Source organism: Stigmatopora nigra, unplaced genomic scaffold, assembly GCF_051989575.1.
Source record: "Stigmatopora nigra isolate UIUO_SnigA unplaced genomic scaffold, RoL_Snig_1.1 HiC_scaffold_37, whole genome shotgun sequence".
Classification (NCBI taxonomy): Eukaryota; Metazoa; Chordata; class Actinopteri; order Syngnathiformes; family Syngnathidae; genus Stigmatopora; species Stigmatopora nigra.
The window spans coordinates 54,696-75,000 of NW_027551616.1; the positions used below are offsets into that span (position 1 = coordinate 54,696).

The 20,305-nt window shown below is 39.9% G+C and overlaps 2 protein-coding genes and 3 non-coding genes across 16 annotated transcripts in view; 3 read left to right on the top strand and 2 right to left on the bottom strand.

Annotated features, from left to right (window-relative positions):
- The first annotated feature begins 361 nt into the window (after positions 1 to 361).
- Positions 362 to 473, top strand: LOC144192964 (U5 spliceosomal RNA). Its single transcript, XR_013325520.1, has one exon. It is a non-coding gene; the product is annotated as a U5 spliceosomal RNA (small nuclear RNA).
- Positions 474 to 2,288: 1,815 nt separating this feature from the next.
- Positions 2,289 to 2,361, bottom strand: trnac-aca (transfer RNA cysteine (anticodon ACA)). The gene has a single exon. It is a non-coding gene; the product is annotated as a tRNA-Cys (tRNA).
- Positions 2,362 to 7,003: 4,642 nt separating this feature from the next.
- LOC144192961 (phenylalanine--tRNA ligase beta subunit-like) lies at positions 7,004 to 7,870 on the top strand. Its single transcript, XM_077711805.1, is given in 2 exon segments — positions 7,004 to 7,521; positions 7,524 to 7,870. Coding segments are annotated over 2 exon segments (729 nt in total). The 5' UTR covers positions 7,004 to 7,097; the 3' UTR covers positions 7,829 to 7,870.
- A 2,009-nt stretch (positions 7,871 to 9,879) lies between these two features.
- LOC144192959 (uncharacterized) overlaps positions 9,880 to 20,305 on the top strand; it is a 16,187-nt gene continuing 5,761 nt past the window's right edge. For 2 of the 12 annotated variants that reach the window (XM_077711802.1, XM_077711804.1), the window contains exons 1-6: positions 9,880 to 9,984; positions 10,421 to 10,496; positions 11,709 to 11,840; positions 11,928 to 12,102; positions 12,192 to 12,336; positions 20,267 to 20,305. The exon at positions 20,267 to 20,305 is cut by the window's right edge. In XM_077711802.1, coding sequence (XP_077567928.1) covers positions 11,720 to 11,840; positions 11,928 to 12,102; positions 12,192 to 12,336; positions 20,267 to 20,305 — 480 coding nt within the window. In that variant the 5' untranslated portion in view covers positions 9,880 to 9,984; positions 10,421 to 10,496; positions 11,709 to 11,719. Of the gene's footprint in view, positions 9,985 to 10,420; positions 10,497 to 11,708; positions 11,841 to 11,927; positions 12,103 to 12,191; positions 12,337 to 13,846; positions 13,996 to 14,505; positions 14,746 to 15,606; positions 15,700 to 17,422; positions 17,555 to 17,641; positions 17,817 to 17,905; positions 18,051 to 20,266 lie in introns of those variants that run through there. The other 10 variants (XM_077711801.1, XM_077711796.1, XM_077711797.1 and 7 more) reach the window with 10 other exon arrangements.
- LOC144192963 (U1 spliceosomal RNA) lies at positions 12,793 to 12,956 on the bottom strand. Its single transcript, XR_013325519.1, has one exon. It is a non-coding gene; the product is annotated as a U1 spliceosomal RNA (small nuclear RNA).

Sequence of the window (20,305 nt, forward strand, 5' to 3'; positions counted from 1 at the left end):
CGTGAATCACATGGCCCACCACGCCTAATATTTCAGGAACATTCTTTATATTAAAATGTATAAAAACAGCAACTAACTTCTTAACCGTACTCGGTGTCAATATTAAATGAATCTCTGTTACAAATAGTATTCGATCATTTGGACCTAAATGATGTGTATATGCGTCACAACGGTACTTCACTGCCCTTACTGCCTGATATAGTTGCTGCAAAGTGATTGGCTGCATAATACAGCTGCTGCAACCATTGGCTGCTCAAAGTACTGGAGCCGCCCACTAGTTTGGAGTGCCTTAGCCTGTATGTATGTTAAAGTACTATTACGGATTTAACCTTAGCTTGTTCTATTATGCTTACGTTAGTACACTCTTGTTTCTCGTCAGATCGTATAAATATTTCGCCTTTTACTAAAAATTTCTGTGGGGAGAAACAACAAGAGGTTTATCCAATTTTTTGATGCTCTGCGAGAGTGGGGCTTCCCTCAATTGTCAAAATAAAAGTAAATAACTATCCTGATATTCAACGTTAGTCATCTGCTTCTCGCTCCAGTGCTTAGTTAAAGTGTTTTTACGTCCGTAATCGATGTGTCTTAATGAAACAGGAGTAACGTTACGTTTTTTTCCGTCAATTGAATAATCAACTGACATGTTAACTTTCCAACAAGTTTCGGTCCTGAATTTTTAACTTATATTACCACTTCCTCCCATAATTTCTATTCGGTTTTCAATTTTTAAAACATTATTTTGTCAGAGATTAGAATAAAGTGATTTGTAGATGTCTTATATTGTTCTAGTTCAGACATTGGCAAACCACGACCCGCGGGCCACATCCGACTCGCTAAGCCTTTTAAGGTTTAGTTATTTTCTCCCCAAGATGGCACCGTCACGCGGAAGCCAGTGGCAGTAAATTTGTCTACTCTTATTTGTTTTTCGTGTTTTACAGCCCCTGTATCTTTTTTAAATTACGTTTTAATACTCAATTTACTTTGTACTTTATACTTTTTACTTTTATGATGAGTATGTTAATACTTTAGTCCTTTTTTTGTGAATTCCCCATTTGTGGGAATTTCGACTGCATAATTAATGGTAGCAGAGGACTGTATTCACGCTCTCTCCTGATAAACTGTTAAAAAATGTATTAATGCACAAATTGGTTAATTTGTTACCCTCACTATACAGTAAATGTCTTAATTATCAGGCTTTCTTGCAAACTCTGTGGCTAAAAATGATCCAAGTGATGTATTCCCAATTGTGTATCAGGAATAAAAACAGAATACCAAGCCAGCCGGGAGTCAAACTTGAAATCTCCTGATTCGAAGACAGACGCGTTATCCATTGCGCCACTAGTCCAGTCTATCGGAGAAAGGCCCATGGTAATCCGAATGTCGTGGGTTAATATTATCAAAGTGATGTATTCCCAATTGTGTATCAGGAATAAAAACAGAAAACCGAGCCAGCCAGGAGTCCAACCTGAAATCTCTTAATTCGTAGTCAGACTCGTTATCCTTTGCCCCACTAGCCCTGTCTATTGAAAAAAAGCTAAAAACTATAAAGCTAAAGTAAATACCGGGCAGTTAATGTTATGACTCAACTATTACATTACTAGTTCTCAGTAGAATGACTTTATACAGGGTGTGTGTTTATGACTATGTTCTTACAAACGAGCATGTGAATGAACACGGCGAGCACACCAAACAAGAGGGTGCTGAATCTCTGAGCAACTCATACTTACCTGGCAGAGGATATACCATTCCCCAATTGTGAGAATCTCCACTGCATAATTTCTGGTTGTGGGGGAATGTGCTCACACTCTCTCCGGGTAAACTGATAAAAGATGTAATAATGCACATATTGATTAATTTGTTTCCCGCACTATACAGTATATGTGTTAATTATCAGGCTTTCTTGCAAACTTTGCAGGTAAAAATGATCCAAGTGATGTATTCCCAATTGTGTATCAGGAATAAAAACAGAACTCCCAGCTAGCCAGGTCAGACAGGTTTTCCATTGCGCCACTAGCCATGTCTATTGCAGAAAGGGCCCATGGTAATCCAAATGTCGTGGGTTAATATTATCAAAGTGATGTATTGCCAATTGTGTATCAGGAATAAAAACAGAAAACCGAGCCAGCCAGGAGTCAAACATGGAATCTCCTGATTCGTAGTCAGATGTTGTCCATTGCGCCACTCGCCCTGTCTTTTGGACAACAGGCCCATGGTAATCCAAACTTTGCGGGTGAAAATGATCAAAATGATGTATTCCCAATTGTGTATCAGGAATAAAAACAGAATTCCGAGCTAGCCAGGAGTCGAACCTGGAATCTCCTGATTTGTAGCCAGAGGCGTTATCCATTGCGCCACTAGCCCTGTCTATAGGATGAAAGGCCCATGGTATCCAAACTTTGCGGGTGAAAATGATCAAAATGATGTATTCCCAATTGTGTATCAGGAATAAAAACAGAAAACCAAGCTAGCCAGGAGTCCAACCTGGAATCTCCTGATTCGTAGTCAGACGCATTATCCATTGCGTCACAAGGCCAGTTTACAGAACATAAGGCCCATGGTATTCCAAACTTTGTGGGTAAAAATGATCAAAATGATATATTCCCAATTGTGTATCAGGAATAAAAACTGAAAACCAAGCGACCCAGGGGTCAAACATGAGGAAATTGATGACATTAATAATGCTCAATGAGGTGATGTGCTTGCTCGCAGTCCCTTCTCGCAATGTCAACATGAATTATATCAATTCTCAAAGGCTCGCGCCGACATTTACTGAACTCTATTTTGTTCAGTACTAACCCTGCTTGACAATTAACTTAATCCGAGGCAAGGTAGGTTATACAGTGTCTCATTTGCTCATGAGAAATCTAACCAAGGATAGCAACTCACACACGTAGGTCTGGTTTTCAACCTGTTTCATTAATAAATTCCCAACCTATTTGGTTATAAACGAACCTAAAAGGTCTGGCTGGAGTGTGCATCTTTTCGGGCAGGCATGAATACAGACCAATGGGTGCTGTTATGGACTTAAGAGACAAACCTAGGTGGAAAGGCAATCTCAGTTTGCTCCAGAAGTGGTCTGTTCGTTTTTTGTGTTATCGCAAAAAGACCATAGTTTATACCGAAGCTGAAATCACACCTATTTATATGTAACGGGGTTCTGTAGCCTCAAGCATTTTGGGAAATGTTGTTTAGTTAGCAGTTTGTATGCAATGGAAAAAAGGTGCAGGTTAAAATAACAAAAGTGCAGTGTTTGCATGTTCTCCCTGGGCTTGCGTGTTTGTTTTTTCTCACATCGCAGAAACATGCATGGAAGGCTGGTTCAACAACTATGTATGAGATTGAACATATTTTCCGTTGCATGTGTTTAAGTCTCGTATGAGCAAATCTTTGACCACACAAGGGTTTTCTCCACTGTGGTTCCTCATATGATTTTTCCAATTATTCTTAGTACCTATTGTTTTGTCACACTAGGAGCTTTTGCAGCATTTTTTTTACACGGGGAACTTTTTTGTGATCATCATCATAATCAATGCAAGGAGAGTCTGACGTGGCGTTGTCATTATCTGATGGCGGATTGAGGAAATTGCCCATCCCGTTGTCATTATCTGATGGGGGATTGAGGAAAATGCCCATCCCGTTTACAGGCTGCTCCCCTCTACCCGCCTCATTCAGACAGTTTCACTTTTCAAGGGCTCACCAGTTGACCTGCTGATATCTCCCACCTCTTTAACGGATGCCAGCCCTTACTCCCTTTTGATTGGAAGTTGCTGCTCTTCTCTCTTTCGCTGTTTGGGGGATCTGGCTCCTCCTCTTTTAAATGGGGAGACTCTGACTCCTGCTGCTCAGGACCAAAATATTTCAGGAAACCTGCAAGACACAAATATTGCTTGATGGTGGATGTTGAGAATTTGTGCGTACCTGCGTACGTACGAACGCAGGTACGCACGCACGTATGCACTCTTCATCAGATTAGAGAGGCATTACATCATCTTGAGGAGGCACTGTGAGGACATCGGGAGGATCTTCTGCGAGAGGTTTTTGGCTCACGGAACGTTGCTATGGACAGATGTTGAAAACCGGTTGTGGCAAATCCCCAAAGGCGTTCTGCCTTTTTTTTCCATTTTGATTACATTCGGTAAGCCCTGATTACATGGACGTTAAACTCTGAAGTTGAGGGGGTGGATTACACAATTGAGACGTCAGAATTTTTAAAACACTTTATCAATCTCATCCTATGAGCCGAAACACCAGGGGCAAGGACTTCAAGACGCCTTGGCACGTCTCGTTTTGAATGAGGATAAACAAAGCGTTCTTCATTGGTGGCAAGAAACGAAATGATGGCGACTATCTAAAGGAAGAATACATACAATTTCAGGCAAGGCTTGTACTAAACCTAGCCAATGTATGATAAATGATGATTTGCTAATAATTCCTACATTTTCCCGTTTATTGTTTATCTCATATTTGTGTACAGCTTTCATAAAACCTCCTTGAAAGCCTTATTTCATTAAATCATTCCTATGAAAACACAGATAGTTACACTCAGAAGGATCTGTAGGTCTGCCCTTTATATTCGAATACCCCTTACTTATTGGTCGGGCCTGAAAGAGGAAGGACAATACAAAAATCTCATCTCATTTTCTGAACTGCTTTATCCTCGTTAGAGTCGCAGGGGTGCTAGAGCCTATCAGTACTGCTCGTCAAGAGCAAGAGCCCACCGCCCCCGTCCCCTAAAGGTTCATCCTAGTGGGATGGAGTGGTGACTTGAAATCAGGCACCACATCCAAGACCGCCAAGAACGTTGTCTTCCACGGCTTCTCAACCGGCGGCACTCAAAGAAAAATGTTAGAATATGTCTTATTTTTGGAAATATTCCACGAGGACAGCAAATCAGCAATGTATATTTTCTTTGTGTACATTTTTCAGTCAAAATGGTGGCGAATGAGAGCTCCTTTGAAGTACAGTGGTTGAAAAGGAACGGCGCTTAGCCACCGGGAATTGCTTTGGACATCTCACATCAAGTTGTAGTCAATCCTTTAATAGTTTGTGTTTTTGAGTAACTCACCATAATTGCTTCATTGCTGTCGTCTCCAGATCCAGAAGACTGGCGTCGCTTGCCCAAAAGATCCTGCTGCTTCTCCCATGTTTCCATATTCCAGTTTGCCATTAACAGTAGTAAGAATGGCATAATGGCAATCAAAGTCAAAAATGTTCTGGTTATTTTATTAGGACCAAACAAAGACAAACTACGAGGGTGCTATTCAGGTGGTTTAAATCAAACAGCTAAGCCAACGGGTGTAAACATTTCTTTTGAAACTAATGACTTAAATAGAGCGAGTGGTTAGCGCGCCGGCCTGACAGTTCTGGGGTCCTCGTTTCCAATCCAGGTCAAAACATTTTTTTACTTTCGCAGAAATAGTTATTTGTCATTTGCTATTTACATTACATTTTGCATTCTTTGCGCTGGTCTAAAAATATTTGCATCAGAATCGGTATCGAAAAAACATTTATTGAGAAAAAATCGGATTGAAAAGGAAGTCAAGAAGTCAGTTCAGTTATCCCTATTCATTTTTCATAGTATGCAGTACAATGGCTTTGTTCTAATAACACAATCTAGTGATATTACTTCAACGTGCGACAACGTGACAATCCCAATTAAGGAGTTGAGATTTAAAGAGCCATGTCATTGGACCTTTATCATAAAACGGTCTACGTTGACACTAGGTGGTCACTCCTGGTCTGCTGGCAGAACCGACACCCCCTCAACCAGCCTGAACCCGGAGACGGATGGACCTCAAAGAGGGTTGAAAACCCCAAAAAGTGCTCCCCTTAGCCTGACATCAGCTTGTCCGAGACACCGTCTCAATTCAAATAAGTGGAAATCTTTTCCCATTTCTTCTGCATTCAGAAGTATTACCAGGAGATATTTTTTTGTTCTGTTTTGGGCCTGGCACACAATACTTAAACATTTGATTTCATTTGACATCTGGTCGACAGCACATTTTGGAAGAATTTTGAATCCTGGGAAATTGGGAAATTTTGGAAGAATTGCCTCACTGTCAATTTTGCTGGGTTTGAAAAATATTTCAGAAAGTATTTCTGTTGATGTTTCCTTTTTCTCTTAGTTATCGTGAAGGTACAGTGTTACCCGGAAGTTCCCTTCCATTTTTGGGGCTTGGTTTAGCAATAAGCAATTAATGACAAATCATGTAAGAATCACATAATCTCATTATTACCAATTGGATTCTACAAGCTCGTCGCCGCCTTCGAATGCAACAAATACCACCAACGGCTACCCCCCGGAAGAACTAATCCGCGTTCCAGGGCCAGCTCTAGCGCAGCTGAGGGTAACCCTTAGACGCCTGGGTGGCCTAACAACAACAACAACAACAAGTGCAACAAGTGCAACGTCCAAAAGAGCGTGGGACTTGAGGAGCGAATAAATGGTACGATAAAACCAAGAAACCGATAAACTTGTTCAAAGAACATGTAAGCTGCCGTGATCCTTGCGTCTACACTGCAGGAGGTGGTGAAGTCTGGTGACCAGATCCTGATTTGAGTGACAAAAAGGAAGTCCTGGTCCTCGCCATGTTGGGAAGGCCCCTTTGTGGTTCAACTCACCACCCCCACCGCAGTAATAAATTGCTGAGAGGTCGACGTGGATTCACGAATCCCAAGTCAAAGTAGTTCGAGACATCGGTGACTCTGAGTAGACTGGAAGTCGGACGGTTCCAAAACCCTTGTCCGTGAAAAAAACATCTGACGTCTGCTCACCTGCCACGAGCACCGCCCACCTAACCTTGACCTCTCATAGTTTTTACACCATCACACAGAAGCCAAAATGAAATCCGCTGCCACCCTCATCACTGTGACTGTACTATCAGTGGCAGGCAGCCTGGGTGTGGCTGAATACTCCGCCCCCAGAGATTCGAGTTGAAAAATGAGACTATGCCGTGCTGCTGTCACAGAGGAAAGGTAAGTCGAAGAACCAAGAAAATATGTGCGCACCTGTGTAGTCAGGCACCTCTGCAGGCAGCTACAGGCATCTGGTTGGGTCCTTTTCACCGTGGCTGAAGAGAGGAAGGATAGTAGAAAACATGCCGACTGTTGGCGTAAAAAGAGATCTTCTCTTTAAAGCGTTGGGGAAAACCTATACTGATGAGGAGTTTGACGAACTATGTTTCGAATTTGGACTGGAGCTGGATGAAATTACCTCTGAGAAGGAGATAATCAGCCGTGAGCAAGGTGATGTAAAGGCAGCGGGAGCGTCAGATGTTGTCCTTTACAAGATCGATGTACCAGCAAACCGCTATGACCTTCTCTGTTTGGAAGGTTTGGTCCGTGGACTGCAGGTCTTCAAGAATAAGTTGGAGGCCCCTCGGTACAAACGGGACAGCCCAATTAGTGGGGAGGTTCAGAAGCTGATTATCACCAAGGAGACAGCAGCTGTACGGCCCTATGCTGTGGCAGCAGTTTTAAGGAACATCACATTCATGCTGGAACGCTACGATAGCTTCATCGAGCTCAGGACAAACTGCATCAAAACATCTGCAGAAAGAGGAGTCTGGTGGCGATAGGGACTCATGACCTAGACACCATCTCAGGTCCTTTCACGTATACAGCTAAACCACCAGGAGACATCCTCTTCAAGCCACTAAACCAGCTCAAAGAATACACAGCCACCCAACTCATGAGCCTGTACAAGACTGACAGCCACCTGAAACATTTCCTCCATATTATTGAAGACAAGCCTTTGTACCCTGTTATTTATGATAGCAATGGTGTTGTTCTGTCAATGCCTCCCATCATTTTAAATTCAAACCTGTAGACATCCGCCGCTTGTGTCACGGGTGGGCTGGTTCCAAGAAGGACCTCCGGAGCACAGTAGGTTTATGTCGCTACAAGTGAACGCATTGCTGACCTCGTCAAAGTCCTCCTTTTTCTTTACAATGTCAGGCCATAATCTATACGGGGGGGGGGGGGGGGTGGATTATTTAACTGGACTTTGCATTTTGCTCATTGCTGTTTTTAACCTGAGATCTTGCAAACCCAGCGATCATCAATAACAGTTTCTGGAGTGGAGTCGACCATGAAACGTCTTGTGTTGGTGAAGGTGGGACATCCCACGGGCAACGTCAGTGGCAAATGACAGTCTGTAGAGTAGGGTAGAGTTAGTTTAAAGAGATACATTGACACGGTCAGAGTGAATTTCATGCTTAGTGTATCTTTCAGTGATGCACTTTTTTAGTTATATATTGATACGTGTTGGATAAATAAATAATACATTTAAAAAATAAATGACTTATTCCTGTTGACTACTTATCAATGTCGACTACTATTTATTTATTTATTATGTTGACTAATTATGAATTACTTATTGATTATACTTGATTTGGATGGATGTATAACTTAAATCATCCCGTATTGGGGAAATTTCATTGTGGCAGTAGCAAGAAGGCGATTAGACAGAACAGCAGGGGAAAAGCACAAAGTACAAAGTGAATCAAAGTCAATGGAATCATTACGAATCACCAAATCAAATCATTAAGACATAAAAGCAGCAAAAAGACAAAAGGAGCAAGAGTGGACGGAGCTACCACCGCGGGCTGCCGCTTGAACGGCGCCATCATGGTTGGGGTAGCTAAAACGGATACAGACTCAAAAAGACGTTGTGAAGTTGGACAAAAACTGGAACCACACACAGGAACACTTCCACAAGATGCAGACTGTGACCGAGGTAGAGAATATGCAGAGTCACTCTTCCAAGCTTTTTCGCACAGTGTGTTGTTATTAGTGCACTTCCCTACTTGTTAATGTGGTTGACAACTTATATGTTGATTACGTTATTATGACATACTTATTGATGATTGAGTTATTTTTACAGTTGAATACAAAAAGCAGTCTTTTGGTGAAGAAATTGAGCTGGAATAAAAGCCCTCTTCAATGTTTGGGTTTTTACGAGAGGCCTTATTTCCTAATTCTGTATTATTGCCTAATGAATACTTTCTCCTCTTTCAAGATGTCTTTTAACTGACACATATAAAGAAAGTGAAACCAATTTCGTTATACGCAGCTGTGTATGATGACAACAGAGGCTTTTGATGATTTGATGATGATGAAACCTATGTCTGAAAAGATGTCTGAACAGAAAAAACTCTAAATGATGCTATTATTGTTTGGCGTGTGTGTGTGTGTCTCATCGTTTCTATGCCCAATTGATTTTATCTTCAACCTGCGCAAGGGACTAAAGATGGAAATTAGCCTTCGAGTATAATCTTACATATTTATGTTCATTAATATGAAGATGTATATGTTCATAAATTTGTATTGCCCCTATTATTAAATCAATAAAACTGAAACCAGTTCGATAGCGGTGTATTTTTTAAAGCCTTTTAAATTACTTCGGCACAAACCGGAGCTTCGTTGAACATTTCTTTAACCCATTTTAACCCCCTTTACTCATTCGAGGACAGCAAAGAATGCCTTTAATGCCAGGGAAGTATACATATTTTTAGATTTTACAAGATGATTTTTAAACAACAAAAATGATAAAAAAAATTTGTTCACAATAAAAATTTTCTGATCAGTCGATCATGATAATTATCGCGATAATATCACATCTCTTGTCTTTCAAATGCAAAGTCTGAATTTTGCTCCTGAGGGAAAGTTGACAAAACCAGATGCCATTGAAACCATTTTTCAATGTCAAAACAAAGATGCATGGTGACTTGAGTTGCTTAATTCATTAAGCACAATTACTCCAACATGTCACCATATTAATCCCCAAATATACCGTGATTTTCATAATTCTGTTTGTAAGGGACTAAGTTATTTTTGTAAGGTTAAAATGTAGTACTTGTGAGGATCCTGACTGTTGTCTTCGTACCATAGGAACGAAACTGTGGGGCTAGACCCACTCGGTGGACTGATACAAGTCTAAACAAGCAAAAAAAAGCTCAAATTCAACGAGACAAGGATTCCAAAGTAAGTCAAATCTTAATCAATGGAATTAGAAAGAAACATTTCCTAAATAAGAAAAAAGAATATCTAGAAATTCCATTCCAATGATCAACCGATTCCAAAGGGTGTTGTCAATTTTGTGCTAAAAATAAATCGATACTGCAGCTTTCTTTTATTGTGAAAGTTTGGTGTGTTGGTGTATTGCCAAGGACAACAGAGAAAACAATGAAGCTCGAGTTCAAACAGAAAGGACCAGGGGAATTGGTGCCAGTTGAGAAATTCATCAACCCCCAGACAAGTTCCATGTTTTTCTGTAGAAAATTGTTTGACGCAATAATTAGAAATAACCGAAATCTATTATGTGTTATAAGCAGTTAAACGGTCAACGGTTAAAATCCACTTTCTTGCAGCATATATTGATTAAATACAAATACTGGAGCTTTTCAGACATTACAACCAGGCCGGGGGGTGATATTGCCGGGAAAAAATAGCGATGAACGTCAATGGCGTACCGGCAAACATTGCCCGAAAATGAGGCAAAATCCAGCCGAAAACAGCATTTACTGACTAAATACAAACACTCAAGCTTTTTAGACATCAGAACCGGGCCCGGAGTATAACCTTCCCGGTAATAAGACAGCGATGAACGTCGATACGTCCATATACGTCCATACGTGAAACGACAAAAAAATCACAAAAATGGGGTAAAATCCACTTCCTAGCAGCATTTAGTGATTAAATACAAACACTGGACCTTAAACTGGAGGTTTTCAGATATTAGAATGTGGCCCACAATTGAAATATTATTTCGGAATATAGCCATATTTTACTCACCAAAAATCCTTTGTAACTGTACACAATATCCATACTCCTTTCTTTCTTCCTTCTATTCTATCGCCATCGTAGCTAATGCAGAAACACGAGCCTGTCCTGTTGTATTTCTGGCATAGCCCGTCTTGAAAACGGCTTTAAATCAATACAACAATATATTTGCTTGTGCAGCTCACTCCAAACACAGTTTGGTAGCTTTGGCTAGTCCACTTTATCACTAGACAATCAGAGTTGGTGAAAGCGATGACGTATCCCTACGCCTGCAACAAGGCATTGTGGTGTTGCCAACTCGAAATCTGATTGGTTAAAACAACAGTCTTATCGACTCTTGTTTAATACAGCACAGCCTGCAGAACTGATTGTGAAGGCTTTGAGGCCGATTTCTGACCCTGGCAACAAATAATGGCTAAAATCTGATTGGTTAAATGGTTCAATATGAAAACACACATCTGGAAGTAGTGCAACCAGGGGGGAAATCAATGAAAGGAAGCTAACAAATAATTTAGAATTATTTCATAAGTATTGATGGACAAAATATAATAGATGTTTCAGATATTTCTAAGGTCCGTAGAAGGCCCTGACGGCCCGCCGCTGGTTATAAGTGACTGTAAATCTAGTTGAGTACCGCTCATCAACAAGTCATGATAGTTACAGTAACATTTTGAATTTTAAAAAAGGGTTGGAATATTATCTTAGCTCTTACATAGAATTCCTAGCTAATTATGGGGCACTAATCTCTGGACACAACCCTGGAGACAACCACTCACTATCATACCTCGGGGCAATTTTGAGCCCGGGGAGAACTTGCAAACTCCACACAGTGAGAATCGATCTAGGATCGAACTCCCGATCCCAGAACTATTTTGGTCTTCCAGGGTACCACCAAAAACTAGCTAAACCGGTCACTGCATCTTTAGGGCATGACATCATGGTGAAGCGTCCAAGAAAGTTCAACAAGTCGCTGTCCAAACCCTTGGCCGAAGACAAGACAGTATGTGATGACATTCTGCAGGAGAGTGGACAGAGAAAGTATGGCGTACCGTCACCCGGTTAGAGTAAATGACAAATGTGCTGTAAATTCCTTGCGCATACATGTTGTTACTCATGACTGAATTGTAAACCTCTTGAATTAAAAGGTCCAGCACCTCGATTTGAGGAGTGTCAGGTGTTTGTGGGAAACATTCCCAGAGACATGTATGAAATTGAGCTCGTCCCCCTCTTCAAAACAGCTGGAACCATCTACGAGCTGAGGCTGACGGTGGGGTTTAGCGGAGAGATCTGGCGCAATGCCTACGTCACGTACACCAAAAAGTAACCCCGAATATGAGGCTTAATATCAGGTTTCAACTCTCATATCTGCGATCTTTTTAATGTTATTCATTGTGCTTACTGTGCTCTAGGGAGGAGGCCACATTAGCGGTTGATATGTTTGACAAGTATGAGGTTCGTCGAGGGAGGTTTCTTGCTGTGTGCCTCACTGTGAACGATTCCCACCTCCTAGCTGGGAACATTCCCTCAGACAAGACCAAGGAGCAGGGCAATAAGGTACATACAAAGGTTTATCTGACTAAAGTACTGTATCTTCCGCACTATAAGGCGCACCGCATTATAAGACGCGCCTTTAATGAATGACATATTTTAAAAGTCATATGTCATATATATATATATATATATATATATATATATATATATATATATATATATATATATATATATATATATATATATATATATATATATATATATATATATATATATATATATATATATATATATATATATATATATATATATATATATATATATATATATATATATATATATATATATATATATATATATATATATATATATATATATATATATATTTGGAATTAAATTCAAATTAAGCATTTTGAAGGGGAATCCCTACTGCGCGCAAATGCACTTATCACGGGTGGTCCCGGTCCCCATTAACCGCGATAAGCGAGGGAACACTGTATTACAGTTTTTACAGTTTATCAGGGGAGGGCGCAGACGCAGTTCCCTACCAACAGAAATTGTGCAGTCCATTTCCCACATTTGTGGAATTCGCAAGGGTCAGCACGGCCGGGAGTGCAATGGTAGAGCTTCACCCTGGGTGAACCACCTTACCGACCATGATATCTCCCCTGCCAGGTAAGTATAAGTTGGTCACAGATTCAGCACCCTCTTGTTTGGTGTGCTCGGCGTCTTCATTCACGTGCTCGTTTTTAATAACATAGTCATAAACACACGCCTTGTATAAGGTCATTCTACCGAGAACTAGTAATGTAATAGTTGAGTCATAACATCAACTGGCCAGTCTTTATTTTAGCTTTAAAGTATGATTTTTTTTTATAATCCCATCATGCACTGCTGCTCTCATACAGAGTCAATTCGCAGCCGCCCTTTTTTGGAGTAACCTACTTGACAATGGAGCCCCAACTCCCTCCCGGCAAACTTCCTGTTGTCTTTGGTTGGGAATGCACAATACTATTACATTATTATAAACATTTGCATGAAACTTAATAATTTAATACATATGTTCTTAGTTTGTCAAGACAATGACTTAAAAAGGGCCACATTGACTTGAAAAATTTGACAGATCGACCGGGTCAGCACAAGATACATATAAAAAACTGCATCCGTTAACAGTACATATGAAACATAGAGAGAGAAAAAAGGACTAAAGTATTAACATACTCATCACTCATCATTAAAGTAAAAAGGAATGTATTAAGAAATATGAAAATGTAATTTAAAAAAGATAAAGTGGCTGTAAAACACAATGTGTGTGTGTGTGTGTGTGTGTGTGTGTGTGTGTATATATATATATATATATATATATATATATATATATATATATATATATATATATATATATATATATATATATATATATATATATATATATATATATATATATATATATATATATATATATATATATATATATATATATATATATATATATATATATACACATACACACATACACATACACACATACACACATACACATACACATACACACATACACATACACATACACACATTCATATTCAAAGTCTGGCATTTGATTGGTCAACGCCGCTGAGTGACTTTGTTTCAAAAGACCTTTGTTATGACAACATGATGCTTGCCTTGCCATTTTTTTAACATTGGAAAAAGATCACTCGGAATTCATGGTGGAGCACAATTGGGGTAAGTGTTTTGTCTGTATCCATAAATGTTGTTTAGAAACCAAATAAGCTTAGCTAACCATTAGCTTTGGTTCGCTGGCCACATTAATGTCAACTCCATAATAGAGACTCTCATGTGGGCCGGACCATTTTAGATCTAATTTTTAGATTTTGTTCTTTTCAATTGGATTTAGTGAAAGAGCTTTTTTCCCTTAGTAATGGAAAATTTCTTTTAATCATGTTTTTCATTTGAAATGGAAACAAAATTCATTTTTTTAAATTAAGTTCAATATTAGGGTGGAAAATATCTATATATTTATTTTTTAGATCTTACAAAATGCGGTTTGAACTAAAAACACCAAAGGAAAAAAATGGATTGAACAAAATGCAATGATTGATTTGAAAAAGGGAAAAATCAATAAATGTAATGTACATCATCTATAATCATTCGAATTTGATCCTAAAACAGAAAGTCGGCACTCATGATTTACTTTCTCGGGCCTCACAAAATGAGGCGGCGGGCCAGATTTGGTCCCCGGGCCGATACTTTGACACCAGTGGTGGAGAGGTTCACTCGCCGGACTTGTGTGCGGGCAGGCGTGGCATCGATTCCAGCTGATGGAATCCTAGCTTAAATTGAACACCCCTTCTGGGATGCAACAATTATAAGTAAGGTTTCATTTTGCGTTTGATATCAGTCTAATTTGATATCACACAATATGTTAACTTCTGCGCTACTTTATGGGTCACGTCGCGACGTTTTCTGAAGAAGGTACGTGTCTGCCAGCTGGGACAGGGTCCACTGTCCAGCACTCCTCGCGACCCTAATAAGAATAAAGCGGTTCAGAAAATGGGATGATATTCAAGTTTATGTAGTTCTGTAACAATAATTTTTGGGGAAATGGAATTAGCTCCATCCACTCTTGCTCGTTTTGTGTTTTTGCTGCTTTTCTGTCGTAATGATTTCATTCGGCGATTCTTAATCGAGTGTCAAAGACGTTAAAGCGGCCTGCGAACCAATGTTCTTGATGATCCCATTTACTTTGATTTGCTTTGTACTTTGTGCTTTTGCTTTGTTGCTCTGTGGCCTTTGCGACTGTACTGTTTAACTTATAATTATGCCTTTCCTGTATCTGCATTCTCACCCTCTTGCGACTGTCACAATGACATTTCCCGAATACGGGATGAACAAAGTTATCCAATCCAAGCCAAAACATTTCCTATTTAAAACGACCATCCATCTAATTGGAAACCACTCACACACAATAGTAATGACTAGAGTTGGGCGATATGAGAAAATTGTTATCACAATAAAAATTTTCTGATCAGTCGATCATGATAATTATCGCGATAATATCACATCTCTTGTCTTTCAAATGCAAAGTCTGAATTTGGCTCCTGAGGGAAAGTTGACAAAACCAGATGCCATTGAAACCATTTTTCAATGGCAAAACGAAGATGCATGGTGACTTGAGTTGCTTAATTCATTAAGCACAATTACTCCAACATGTCACCATATTAATCCCCAAATATACCGTGATTTTCATGATTCTGTTTGTAAGGGACTAAGTTATTTTTGTAAGGATAAAATGTAGTACTTGTGAGGATCCTGACTGTTGTCTTCGTACCATAGGAACGAAACTGTGGGGCTAGACCCACTCGGTGGACTGATACAAGTCTAAACAAGCAAAAAAAAGCTCAAATTCAACGAGACAAGGATTCCAAAGTAAGTCAAATCTTAATCAATGGAATTAGAAAGAAACATTTCCTAAATAAGAAAAAAGAATATCTAGAAATTCCATTCCAATGATCAACCGATTCCAAAGGGTGTTGTCAATTTTGTGCTAAAAATAAATCGATACTGCAGCTTTCTTTTATTGTGAAAGTTTGGTGTGTTGGTGTATTGCCAAGGACAACAGAGAAAACAATGAAGCTCGAGTTCAAACAGAAAGGACCAGGGGAATTGGTGCCAGTTGAGAAATTCATCAACCCCCAGACAAGTTCCATGTTTTTCTGTAGAAAATTGTTTGACGCAATAATTAGAAATAACCGAAATCTATTATGTGTTATAAGCAGTTAAACGGTCAACGGTTAAAATCCACTTTCTTGCAGCATATATTGATTAAATACAAATACTGGAGCTTTTCAGTTTTAATGATATCTTTCTAATAACCAGGCCGGGGGGTGATATTGCCGGGAAAAGATAGCGATGAACGTCAATGAACATTGCCCGAAAATGAGTTAAAATCCAGCCGAAAACAGCATTTACTGACTAAATACAAACACTCAAGCTTTTTAGACATCAGAACCGGGCCCGGAGTATAACCTTCCCGGTAATAAGACAGCGATGAACGTCGATACGTCCATATACGTCCATACGCGAAACGACAAAAAAATCACAAAAATGGGGTAAAATCCACTTCCTAGCAGCATTTAGTGATTAAATACAAACACTGGACCTTAAACTGGAGGTTTTCAGATATTAGAATGTGGCCCACAATTGAAATATTATTTCGGAATATAGCCATATTTTACTCACCAAAAATCCTTTGTAACTGTACACAATATCCATACTCCTTTCTTTCTTCCTTCTATTCTATCGCCATCGTAGCTAATGCAGAAAGTCGAGCCTGTCCTGTTGTATTTCTGGCATAGCCCGTCTTGAAAACGGCTTTAAATCAACACAACAATATATTTGCTTGTGCAGCTCACTCCAAACACAGTTTGGTAGCTTTGGCTAGTCCACTTTATCACTAGACAATCAGAGTTGGTGAAAGCGATGACGTATCCCTACGCCTGCAACAAGGCATTGTGGTGTTGCCAACTCGAAATCTGATTGGTTAAAACAACAGTCTTATCGACTCTTGTTTAATACAGCACAGCCTGCAGAACTGATTGTGAAGGCTTTGAGGCAGATTTCTGACCCTGGCAACAAATAATGGCTGAAATCTGATTGGTTAAATGCTTCAATATGAAAACACACATCTGGAAGTAGTGCAACCAGGGGGGAAATCAATGAAAGGAAGCTAACAAATAATTTAGAATTATTTCATAAGTATTGATGGACAAAATATAATAGATGTTTCAGATATTTCTAAGGTCCGTAGAAGGCCCTGACGGCCCGCCGCTGGTTATAAGTGACTGTAAATCTAGTTGAGTACCGCTCATCAACAAGTCATGATAGTTACAGTAACATTTTGAATTTTAAAAAAGGGTTGGAATATTATCTTAGCTCTTACATAGAATTCCTAGCTAATTATGGGGCACTAATCTCTGGACACAAGGAGACAACCACTCACTATCATACCTCGGGGCAATTTTGAGCCCGGGGAGAACTTGCAAACTCCACACAGTGAGAATCGATCTAGGATCGAACTCCCGATCCCAGAACTATTTTGGTCTTCCAGGGTACCACTAAAAACTAGCTAAACCGGTCACTGCATCTTTAGGGCATGACATCATGGTGAAGCGTGCAAGAAAGTTCAACAAGTCGCTGTCCAAACCCTTGGCCGAAGACAAGACAGTATGTGATGACATTCTGCAGGAGAGTGGACAGAGAAAGTATGGCGTACCGTCACCCGGTGAGAGTAAATGACAAATGTGCTGTAAATTCCTTGCGCATACATGTTGTTACTCATGACTGAATTGTAAACCTCTTGAATTGAAAGGTCCAGCACCTCGCTTTGAGGAGTGTCAGGTGTTTGTGGGAAACATTCCCAGAGACATGTATGAAATTGAGCTCGTCCCCCTCTTCAAAACAGCTGGAACCATCTACGAGCTGTGGCTGACGGTGGAGTTTAGCGGAGAGAACCGGCGCAATGCCTACGTCACGTACACCAAAAAGTAACCCTGAATTTGAGGCTTAATATTAGGTTCCAACCCTCATATCTGCGATCGTTTTGAGGGTATTCATTATGCTTACTGTGCTCTAGGGAGGAGGCCACGTTAGCGGTTGATATGTTTGACCACTATGAGGTTCGTCAAAGGAGGTTTCTTGCTGTGTGTCTCACTGTGAACAATTGCCACCTCTTAGCTGAGAACATTCCCACAGAAAAGACCAGGGAGGAGGGCAATAAGGTACATATAAAGGTTTATCTGACTATAGTACTGTATCTTCCACACTATAAGGTGCACCGCACTATAAGGCGCACCGCATTATAAGACGAGCCTTTAATGAATGACATTTTAAAACTTTTTCCATTAATAAAGGCACACCACATTATAATAGAGGCTGGGGCTGGTGCCAGATTACAAATCACCTTTATGACAACTCCATTCACTCCTAAAATGAATAAAGAACGGTTTTATTATTTTTTCCGAGGTAAAGTAGTAGTATTTTCGACACAGTTTATCTTTTAACAGCAGCAAGGTACAACATATAGTCTCATCTCATTTTCTGGACCGCTTCAACCTCATTGGGCTCGTGGAGGGTGCTGGAGCCTATCCCAGCTGACTCTGGATCAGAGGCTGACAACTATGCACTCTCACACCTATACTTAGTGGCAATTTAGAGTGTCCAATCAGCCTACCATAAATGTTTTTGAAATGTGGGAGGAAACCAGAGTACCGGAGGAAATCTATGCAGGGCCAGGGAGAACATGAAAACTTCACACAGATGGACATGACCTGGATATGAACCCATGAATATTTAGGGATTTTAATCCATTTATAAAGAAATCTAAATATCTGACTAAAGTACTGTATCTTCCGCACTATAAGGCGCACCGCACTATTAGGCGCACCGCATTATAAGACGCGCCTTTAATGAATGACATATTTTAAAACTGAATATTAAAGAAATCTAAATATTACATCTAAAATAATCCGGCCCACATGAAACCGAGTTGACATTAATGCGGCCCGCGAACCAACCCAAGTCTGACACCCTTACATTAATGTGAAACTCGCTGCAATTCCTTTGTTATATTGCCCTACTGATCGCCTCTGCGTTATAAGCGTGTCTCTTAATCATAGCCCGCAAATGGACATGAAACGCCGTTTTATATATCCCAACATGCACTACTTCTACGGAGGAAAATGGAGTCGGTGGTGTCTGATAGGTCTGAAAATACAATTTCAGGAGCAGGTTAAGAACGAGTGAGATCAATTTAAACAGGAAATAGGTTTATTTCCGGACTGCAGGATTGTTGGAGAATGCTCCGACAGCTGTGAACCTCTCACAGCCTGCCTTCCTCGCAATTCTCTCTGAATGAACAGAGCTCAGTCTTTTTATAGGAACTAAAGGGTAATATTTCTAAGACAGTGATGTAGGACAGCGCTTATGTAAACAAAACTTTGGACTAATATGGTTAGACATTAGCAGGTTTAAGTTGTATGCAAACACGATATTTTTATAGCACACACAAACTGCCGCAGCCTATCTTATAGTGCGCGTTTCGAGCAAACAGTTCCAAAGTGAGTTGGCCATATTCCACAATACAAGGAAACAATTGCAAGGCCAGCTAGTTAGCTATCTTACAATTCGTAGTGCGAACAAACAATTGCAAGGCCAGCTCGTTGGCTTTTCCTACATTCCACTGTCCTAACAAACCATTGTAAAACCAGTTTGGCCACATTGGCTCGACATGAAGAAACAATTATTAAACCAGTTGGCAGGTCTACCCCAATAGTGTCTTACCGTAGTTGCCAGACCTGTTGCAGCTCAATGTTGCTCCATATATAAGGCGCATCGGAATATAAGGCGCATATTCAGCTTTTGAAAAAATTGAAGCCTCTTCATACCTGTCAACCTCGAACCATTTGTGATCTTACCAAATTTTGTTTTCGCCCTTACATATATGTATAAATACATGGAAAATCTTACCACTTTACTTTTTTGTAAAAAATCACGAACAACAAGTGAAAATGAAAGTAAACATAAACAAGGGAACAGGAAACGGAAATCACATGGTGAAAGTGTTACAAAACGAAATGTTTATCATGATCTTTTTTTTTTAGCCAATCAGAGGCGCCGGTACATATATCACTTGGCAGACATGCGTTTTTTAGCCAATCAGAGGCGCCGGTACATATATCACTTGGCAGACATGCGTTTCCGGGAAGAAACAATGGCGGATGGTGAAAAATGGCTAGAAAGTGCCTTAATTTATTTTTTTTTCTCAAAATCACCGTTTAGCGTACCATTTTCATGTGTACAGCGTACCAATATAAAAATGGGCTTTCAGTTGTACCAATTACGGCGAGAACGTACCAGTTGACAGGTATGCCTCTTAGGTGCGCCCTTATAGTGCGGAAAATATGGTACTGTTCCCTCATTCTAAATTCCCTTATAGGTGTCAGAGAGCCTGCAGGATGTCACTGCGTATCCAAGC